Source organism: Meleagris gallopavo, chromosome 2 (genome assembly GCF_000146605.3).
Source record: "Meleagris gallopavo isolate NT-WF06-2002-E0010 breed Aviagen turkey brand Nicholas breeding stock chromosome 2, Turkey_5.1, whole genome shotgun sequence".
Classification (NCBI taxonomy): domain Eukaryota; kingdom Metazoa; phylum Chordata; class Aves; order Galliformes; family Phasianidae; genus Meleagris; species Meleagris gallopavo.
In genome coordinates, this window is record NC_015012.2 from 104675471 (window position 1) to 104685454 (window position 9984).

The 9984-nt window shown below is 43.3% G+C and overlaps 1 protein-coding gene across 1 annotated transcript in view; it reads left to right on the forward strand.

Annotated features, from left to right (window-relative positions):
• Positions 1-4204: 4204 nt before the first annotated feature.
• Positions 4205-9984, forward strand: part of FZD3 (frizzled class receptor 3) — a 46208-nt gene continuing 40428 nt past the window's right edge. The window contains 1 exon segment of the mRNA XM_003204586.4: positions 4205-4730. Coding sequence (XP_003204634.1) covers positions 4542-4730 — 189 coding nt within the window. The 5' untranslated portion in view covers positions 4205-4541.

Here is a 9984-nt window from a genome sequence, read left to right on the forward strand (position 1 = left end):
GCGGAGCGGTCGGGGTTTTCCCTCAAGGATGTCGCGCTTTCTGCCCTTACAGAGCTCGCAAAGAGCGGGGACGCCCGGTAGAGGGGGCGGCCATGAGGCGTTCTTCGGGCGGAGGAACGAGCTGAGGGGCTGCGCTGGCGCTGCGCGTCCCCCGGGGGGGCGGGAGGGGCTGCTCCCACCTGCTCGCCTCCCCTTTGCTTCGTGCCGTGCGGGCGGGGGGTGGCGGCTCCTCGTTCCCTCAGCGCTGCGTTGGGGATGGCTGCTCGCTCCACATCCGATTCCCTGAGCTCGGCGTGAGCTCCCGCGGTGGGAGGTGCGGAGCTGTCCCTCGGGATCCGTCAGCACCCCGAGCAGAGATCAGCCCAGGTTGGGAGGCACCAGAAGGATAGAACCGTAGGATGGATTGAGTTGGAAGGGACTCTTCAAGGCCATCTGGTCCCATTCCCTGCACTGAGCAGGGACACCCGCAGCTCCGTCAGTGCTCGCAGCCCGTCCAGCCTGACCTTGAGTATCTCCAAGAATGGGGCACCACTGCCTCTGTGCAGCTTGTTCCACTGCTTCAACATCCTTGTTGTAAAAAACATCTTCCTTACATCCCATCTAAATCTCCCCTCTTTTAGTTTGAGACCATTTCCCATATTAGTGTAATATCCACAAGTAGAAGGGAACCCTGAGGATCATCAGGTCTGGCCCTTGGCTCCCCACAGGTCTACTCAAAATTGTGTGTGGGGGTCGGTCTCTGTTCCCAGGTAATCAGTGATAGGATGAGAGGTGATGGCCTCAGGTTGTGCCAGGGGAGGTTCAGAGTGGATATGAGGAAAAATTTCTCCTCAGAAAGAGTGTTGCTGCAGTGGCACAGCTGCCCAGGGAGGTGGTGGGGTCACCAAACCTGGAGGTGTTCCAGAATTGCAGAGATGTGGCTCTGAGGGATGTGGGCATGGTGGGATGGGCTGAGTTTGAACTGGGTGACCTTAGAGATCTTTTCCAACTTGAATGATTTAATGAATGTTCAAACCCCATGGTTGAGGGCAGAAAGGATTTCTTCTGGGAGCAGATTGCAGGGACTTGGCCTCAGTGCAGAGAAACCATGGCGAGGAGTGTCAACATGTGTGCCCTTCTTCCCCTATGGCCTCCTCATTGGTGTAGAGGATGTGGGGGTTATGCTGTGGTTCTCCCTTAATCCCTAACCCAAATGGAACAGGGGAGTTCAGCACTGGAGTTTCCTTCCCGCTGACTAATTAAAATGGAGTGACGAGAATAATGTATGCTGCTTTTGTGCCTTCATGTGGGTGGGAATGGGTTGGGGAAGCTGCCAGTGCTTGTGTGCAACATGCAGGTTGCTTTTCTGTTTTCGTGGTCAGAACTGGCTGGGGAATGGCTAGGGTGACATTTTCTCCTCGTCCTCCCAGTTGTGCAGGGAAAATCTGGTTTGCTGTATGGTCTCACATCTCCAGCAGATTTAACCATTAAAGTGTTCACCTATAGAGTGCCCTTCTAAGATCTGCTGGTTTTTTGTTTTTGTTTTTTTTGTTTTTTCCCCTCATTACTTTCCCTTACTGCCCCCTTTATTAACTTTGAAATTTATTTTCGGGGAGAAAAAAATTTATGTGGTATTCAATCCTTTCACATCGTGACTTTTCACTCTCTATCATTATCTTCTCTGCATGTCTTAATGTATCTTTTACAGCAGGAATTAGATGGGTTTGCATGATTATAAATAATGTATAAATGTGCAACCACACTAACAAACGGGCTATTTCCTTCCCCTTTTGCCCACAGTTTCTTTTGCAGCCCCTTAGGGGATGCCTGCCTGCCTACCTACCCCCCTCCTCTTTAATCCCGGTGTCACCAAAAGTATTTTGTTTTGTTTTTATGTACATGTAAAAATAACCACAGGATTCCATATGCAGAGGCTTAACAAAGAACATACAGAACTGGATCTGTGGTAAGAAACTATCTTGACACTTAAGATTGCTTGTTACGGCATTCATCTGTCTGCACCAATTAATAGGTCATTTATATGCTTGTCTGTGAAATTTTCACCTCCTGTTGCAATAGCATGGTTGTCTTTTTTCTTAATTTCACTTATTTCTTTTCCATGAAGGGGCATGAGCTGACCAGGCTCTGTAATCTGACATTCTTTTCTGGCTCTAGTAAACATTTTCTTTATGGTACTGTATGGTACCTCTCTTAGGAGGTGTTGTCTTCTGATTGCTGCTGGAATGGCATCTGAGTTATAGGATCCCCACTAGAAAAGCAATAGCCAATCCTTACTGTGAGTTCACTCTGATGAAGTTGTTAGATGGAGTCTTCTTGAGTTGGTGCCTGAAGTCTTTGAAAAATACATTTCTTGAAGGTTAGGGGGACAAAGCTTTTCATGGCCATTTGAGCTTGGAGTTGGATGGAAATGAGGTGTGGTTAGATACAGCACATCTTAAATGTTTTGGTGAATTTTGATCTTTTAAATTCAGTGTGTTGGCTCTTCTAATCAGTGCTTGCTTGCTTCAGTATGAAAGAAGAGACTTTCATCTGAGCTGTGTTGGCTGATTCTACTGCTTATCTTAGTGTTCAGGTAGTTCACTTTCCAGCTTTTTTTTTATTGGTCATGTTTCCTTTTCTGTAGTTTGGAACAATTTTACTCTTTATGTACTTCTCTTTAGGTTCTAAAGTGTGGCTTCAAACATGGATTTCCTGTCAGTAGTTGTGAAAGAGTGGGCAGCCTGTGGGAGAAAGTTGTCAATGAACTGAATGTAACGTGGTTGTGTTTAACACTTTGGTCTTTTTACTATTTGCCTGTTTGTTTTTCCAACATGTCTTGAACAGCTGCAACCAAAGCCGTTGCCTCACATGATCTTAAAGGGAAGCGTGGAATAGTTGAGGTTGGAAGGAGTCTCTCAAGATGATCTAGCCCAACCCTCAAGGTTTGTGAGGGTTTAGAGGAATACGGTGTTTAATTTTTCTGACCATAAGATGGGCCCATGTAAACATGTATACATCTCTGTAACTTTTTTTGACCAGCTGATACTAGCAGAAGGCTGACAGTGAACTCTTTCATATCTCTCGCTAAGTTTGCATTGAAGGGAAAGGAAAACCTTTTTCCCTTTTGGGCTTGTAGAATTTAGGTCCCAAACATCTGAGAAAAAGCTTTCAATCTTGAGATTAATAATCCTGCTCTGATTAGTGATGCCTCCACCTGGGAACGCTGATGGAGCACTTTGGGTTTCCTGATTCAAGCAATATTTCTAGATTTCTATTACCTTACATTACAAACCATAATTCTTTTAAAAGCACTTGGCTAGAGACTGGATATTACAAATCCATTGCTCTAAGCAATTACAAAATTGCTCTAAGAAAAAAGACTCATGGCTCTGTCAGCTTTTCTCAAGCTTTAGCCTCTAGTTCCAGAGTTTTCCTGCAGCAGATGGATGCAATATGCTGAATCCCCTTAGTGCTCTGAGGAGTGGACCCAGCCCTGGGAATGACTGCTGTTTGATTTGGCTCTGTAGGCAGAGTGGAGCTGGCAACACAGCACTATTTAGCTACCTGTGCATTTCCATCTTTTGCAGTATGTGGAGAAAGAGATGGGCAAAGAATGCTGTCTTGTGGCTGATATATGGTGGTTATGATGGTTTCTGGAGTGCAAGATAAGAAATGTGTGTCTCAAATGGGTTAGAGATGATGAAAGTTGGCAACAGCTGGGCTATAACTACAGGTGTGAGCACAGCTAGCAAAGCCATGAGTGCAGCTCGTAGGGCAGAGCAAAAGTCTTCAGTAGTGCAGGTTGGGACTTGTGTATTGGTGGCAGTGACTGTTTTGTTTTTGTTTTGTTATTCAGCAGAAGCTATGTGGCCGTGCAAGTAAAGATGCTATCACTGAGAACGTGCTGGTGGAGTTTGAGTCATGAGAAGCTTGGTTTCAGTGTGGTCAGTGGTTGTAGTCTCACGTGGTTGTAAGTTACAGTGCAGGGTTTCTCTGAAAATATTTTATTCCTAGTAAATAGATTTCTGCCTTTTCACCATCATTTTCAAGTGGAGTTTTGCACCATACCTCCTTTTTTTTTTTCCCCGCCAGAAGGTCAGAGGGTCCCCTGACCATTTTTAGTCTTGCACACAAGAATTTTTAAGCAATTTTTCTGATGGTGTTTTTGAAACTAAAGCTGTAATCAATGAGAGAACTTTTTTAATATATTCTATTTGTTGTGTTTTTTTGTTTTTTTTTTGTCTTAAGCTACCTGACAGAGGAAGAATGTAACCTGGCTGCTGTTCTATCAGGATGGAGTCAATTGTGTGGGAATGCGGTTAAACATCTGAATACCTTAACCTAATGCATGGTGGTAAAGCAAGATGCCTCATACGTCTGTCTCAAATGCATCATCTTCAGGACTGAGCTAACAATGCTGTGCACTGAGAGTTTCCCAGTTTTGAAGAACCTGAACCAAGACTGCAAATAACTGCCGCTGAAGCAAAATCAGGAGGCAGGAGAAGAGTTGAAAGATCTTTCTGGCTGGGCTCAGGAGCTGGCCCCATTCACGGCGTGGAAGGATGGCTGTTAGCTGGATGTTCTGCTGCTTTTGGCTTTTGGATGTTTTGGTGGGCTGCACAAGAGGGCACAGTTTATTTTCTTGTGAGCCCATCATCCTGCGGATGTGCCAGGATCTGCCTTACAACACCACCTTCATGCCTAACCTTCTGAATCACTATGACCAGCAGACAGCAGCATTAGCAATGGAGGTAAGGCTGTGTGTTTTTGTTTTTTATCAGCATATATGATTTTGGCCTTTAATTGACAGATGGTTTGTAACATGAGCTAAGAAGATACTTACATTAGAAGTAAAAAATGAAAAACATCTGTATTGTTAAATATAGAAACAAACACTACTTGCAAAACATACATTGTAATATGTAGTAAAATATTCTGTGACTACAAAATTTGCTTTTTTAGTATAAACTGAGTGAAATAGACTGGATGGGTTAGTATGTTTCTTGAAATATTTGGTCCAAGAATGTATATTTTGAATGGTCTGTCAGCTAACTGAATGCCAGGAAAATGGTGTGCTGAGCAAAGGCTGGAGTTCTGAAGACTTCGGTGGCTTTGTAGAACTTGGCCTTTTCTTACTTTGGTGTGGAGAAGATGTGAAACAATGAGACGGTGAAAGTAATGGAAATTGCTAATTTGTTAGCACTGCTTTCTTTAGCTACGAGGAAATCTATTGTCTTCTAGACAGTTTAATTAACGTGTTTCTGTTCTATATCCAGGCAGAGAAGCTTTTATACTTGCACTTTCTGTGTTACAGTGGTACCTTAGTGCTGCTACCATTATCCCCCCGAATCTGTCTTGGTTTTATACATAATCACCTTCACTCAAAAAAATAAAAACAACATAAAATTCTCTTGATATTGTCTAACCTTTCTTTGGAGAAGTTTCCTGATGAGGCTTTAACCACGTTTTCTCTCTCATTCTCTATGATGTGGTTTATACAAGACTTACAAGTTCACTTCAGTCTGTTCCCTTCCTGCTGCTGCCTGTACTTAAGGAGTTTCCTTGTTTGCTATTCTGTGTAATGGAAGATAAAACTGATGGGCTTACAGAACATTAGGCATGTCTCGCTTTCAAACAGCCTATCCAAATATTTCCCTGTGTGATTTCTGCTAATGGATTTCTTGTATTTTTAATGTGTTCTGGAGTCCTTGCTGGTAGATGGACCAGGTGGATTAATCATATGTTTTTGTCTTTTGAATGATCTTCCCAACAGTATAAGATTATCTAACAACAGCAATTAAATCAATATCAAGCCAATGCTTTATATAATGCTTCCATGGAAGGGATATGAACCAGACTTGACAAGCTTTTTACTGCAAGAAGGAAATAGAGATTGTTACCCTTAAATTTGCTGTGGTTGAAAGAACTGTGTGGACTTGCATTTCAACTGCTGATTTGGATGTGACTAGGGCTTCCAGTTATGCTAAATGCACAGCAACAGGAGCAAAGTTTGTTTTAGAGATGATCCTGGTAAGCTCTGAAGGCCTTTGAAAATCTTCCTGTAAGAAGAAAAAATGGAGCAAATAAGGAAGTTTAGTACAGTACATAACTAGTTGTTAACTCTTTAATAGAGTTTATTTCCTAATTGAAAACTGGAAGCTAGGATATTAAAGGAGTTGGAGAAATCAAGAGGGTTGAGGGCTTCTGAGACTTAACTTGAAGAGAAGTGCTGATAGTGGGGTTGCATTGTTGCTGAGTGGTGGTAGAATTAGATGGCTACCAGTAAGATGGAAATACAGAACAGTATCAACAGGTTGACTTAAAGCTGAAGCCAAACCAGAATCAAGAATTGTGAAGAAGTCGATTACATTTGAGCTGCACTGGGACATAAAATGGTGGAGGAAATGGAAAGTGATAATTATATACTGGGTAGAATAATATTCATAGAATGGCCTTAGTTGAAAAGGCCCACAATGCTCATCCAGTTCCAACCCCCTGCTGTGTGCAGGTCACCAACCAGCAGACCAGGCTGCCCAGAGCCACATCCAGCCTGGCCTTGAATGCCTCCCAGGGATGGGGCATCCACAGCCTTCTTGGGCAACCTGTTCCAGTGCCTCACCACCCTCTGGGTGAAAAACTTCCTCCTAAGATCTAACCTAAACCTCCTCTGTCTCAGTTTAACACCATTCCCCCTTGTCCTATCACTATCCGTTCTCATTTGTTGCATTAATGCTGGTGGTCAGCTTGTTTTCTTGTATTTGTGTATTGAAATATCAGCTGAAAGCCTGACAAAACAGTAGGATAGCAAAAAGGAAAATTAGACACCTAAAATAATTAAGAAAATAATAGACCAGCCATTATGGTGGTGGTCTGTAATGCTGTCATGCACTGATAGCTGGTGTGTTGTGTGAAGTTCTGGGCTGTCCCAAAGAATGCAGTGAGGCTGAGGAAGGTCGCAGAAGAACAGGAGCAATGACCCCAGCTTCGTGGAAGTTCTCCCAGGTGAAGAACTATGGTTGGACTACAGTGGGTACTTTAGCCTAATTTTTAACAGCTACTATCATTAGTGGCATGCAAAGGTTTGTAGGGGTGGAGTGTCACTGTCTCATCCAGCCCAGGAAATAGGCCCTAGCAAATGAAGTTGGTAGAAGCTAAGGCAAAGCAGAGATTGTTCAAATAGTTGCAGAAGAGCTGTGAAATTCTTAGAGAATACTGTGGTTGTGAACACCTGGAGGAGACTCAATGAGAATGCCAAGGATGTTGACTAGATAGAAAGAAAAAGGAAAAAAGAAAAAGCCAAGAAAATTGATGGAGACAGAGAGCATAGGGGGCATTTAGGGAACATGAGGTGTGTCTGTTTTGCAGAGTGCTTTGTCTCCTGGTGACCTAGTGCTTAGGGAAGTCCCTAAAGGATGCAAGGCTGACCTATTGCCCATAATGTTTCCCTGATGCTTCCCCAGTGTGCAGTTCCTGAATTACAGATGCTAGAGGCTATCTCTCTGCCTGGCCCCTTCTAGAATAGTTTTATGGAGCTGTTTGACAACAAATTTCTCTACACTGTTGTATGAATACAGTACTGATTCTACCCTTTAATGAGAACTAGCCACCATTTAGGGGAGCACTTTTTCTCTGAACAGTTCTAAATGATTTTCCTCCTAGTTTCATTCAACATCCTTTTGTTGGAGTATTGTGCAGTGTTGTTCTGCAGTTAAACCCTCTGCTGCACTTGTGATTTCTGGAGACACTCAGGCTTTTCCTCTCCAATTTGAAGTCTTCCAGCTGTCTGGGCTGGCTTCTTGCAATTCCACTGCTTCAGCCCTGTAAATACATTAGTTATCCTTCTCTGGTCCTTTCTGTAGCTCAGTCCTAGCTGAGGTGCAGAGATGAGAATGGCACACCACGCCAGATGTGAGCATGCTGAGCATTCGTAGAGAAATAATGAAATGCTTTTTGCTCCCAAAAATGACCAACATTGTGGTGACTCTTCTGGCTTTTGCTTCACGTTAAACCAATGATTTCAGAGACCTGTCAAAATATCACTTTTGCTTTCCATAATAGTCTCTTTAGAGCCACTGCTGGAAGCAGAACAGTAGATTATAGGGGCCCACAGGCTGAGCCAGAATTGCTGTTGTAATTGCTCTTATCTTCATAAAATAGCTTTTTGCTAAGGAGAAAGAAACAGATGAGAAGTGAACGTTACTTCTCTGCAGTCTGTAACACAAAGCTCAACCTCATAGCATAAATCAACTTGCGTGAAGCACCGTGTTGCAGCAATTCAGATAATTCCAGCTCAGTGCCACAGCCATTCTTAAACTTAGCATGGGAGCATTTGGTGTTGTGGCTGTGTGTATAGCACTGCATTCTGCCAGTGTAATTAGTGTAGGCCAGTGGCTTCTGCCTGGGGATGGGCTGTGGGCTACCTCTGGTTAATGAGAATGAGGAGGTGTGTACTGGGATGCCATATAGAATTACTTAACTACTTAGGAGCTGGGTTTTGTTGTTTTGTTTCTTGCTTTCTATAATCAGAGTTGACAAGGGCTTCTACTACAGTAAAAGAGTACATGTGAAGTAAAGAGAATTACAGCTGTTGTCTTTCCGTCAGCTGAACTCATCATACTTTTCTACCCTTTCCATTGGTTGCCTTTTGGAGGATCTGTTCAAACCTTACAGACACTTCTTTAAAAACACAAAAATCAGTAAGTTTCCTTTTTAAGCCTTTATGCTAATATGATTCCTTAATTAGAATAAAGGTAAGTAAGTCATTGGTGTTGTCTTGTTATATTGCAGCAGTGTTAGAGGGGATGGAGAGGAGATGCTGTGTGCAGCCGGGAGCTGTCCTGCCCGCAGTACTGCACAGCAGGGCTCCGTGCTGGCCTTCCTCTGCCTGCTCCGTGCTGCCACATGACGCGTTGGAAGGTATTCTGACGGTGTTCTGTTATCTGTAAGCAGGTGGTTCTTGCAGTAGCTATCCAGCACAGTGTGACTCTGCTGTGCTGCTGAATCTTGCTTCTTTATAGGGTCGTGATGACACACAGCATAGCAGTTGGTGTTGCACTGCCCTGCTGCCACTCTTCTGTTGCGTTACGCAGATCGTGTGCTGAGTGAGGCAGTGGCGAAGTTAAATATTCCCCTGAGGAATCTGACCTTGCTTACCCATCCTTTGAATTATTATTGCTACAGTGTGAAGGATTATCTTCCGTCCCTTTTTCACTTAATATTCTTTTGGCCTTGAAGAATTTGCTTATATGTAAGAATGGTAAGCTGTATTTTTTTTGGCTGCCTTAACACAATTTTTTAGGTGGTCATTTTTTTTTAATAGAGAGCATGTAACTGTTGGTAATTTGCAAGTTGGGAGCATTTGTTAGCAATGAAAAGAAGCAATTTAATGTGACGATTGCCAGCCACTTTGCAGTTAAATTCACATCAGTGCTTCCTGCTCCTTAGTCTGATTTCAGTGGGACCTCACAAATGCTCCTAGGGATCAAAGAGGCTTTAAAGGACAGGAAGCAGATAGAGATGAGGCCTGAAAGGGCCCCTGTGGGTGTGTGCAGAAGCTTTGTCTTCTGGGATTATATTGGAGGTGGAATGCTCCAGAAGTGCAACGATGCAGTCACCATCTGGGCAGAGGAGATAACATGCTGTTATTTTGCACTTTCTCACAACTTCCATTTCCATTTTGCATATCAAAAAACAGCAGTAGGATAGGTAGGGATGCACTATGGCCAGACTTACTGATGTGTGGGTGAGAGATGCAAGGGGGAAATGGAGAAATAGTAGTACTCTGCAGCTGATTCACCTTTCTGCAGTGTGAGAGAGGTAGTCAGAAGCAGTAACATTGAACAGAGAGTCTGCCACAAGATTTGCGTGCCTTTGCTGGCTGCATTTCTGTTCGTATAACTGAGGGGTTTTTGTGACAGTATCGTTTTTTGTTTGGATTTTTTCTTTGTGTCTCTTCACCATGATGACCTTTGGAGTCTTAAGAATTATGTTTTTGGTTTTTCTTTT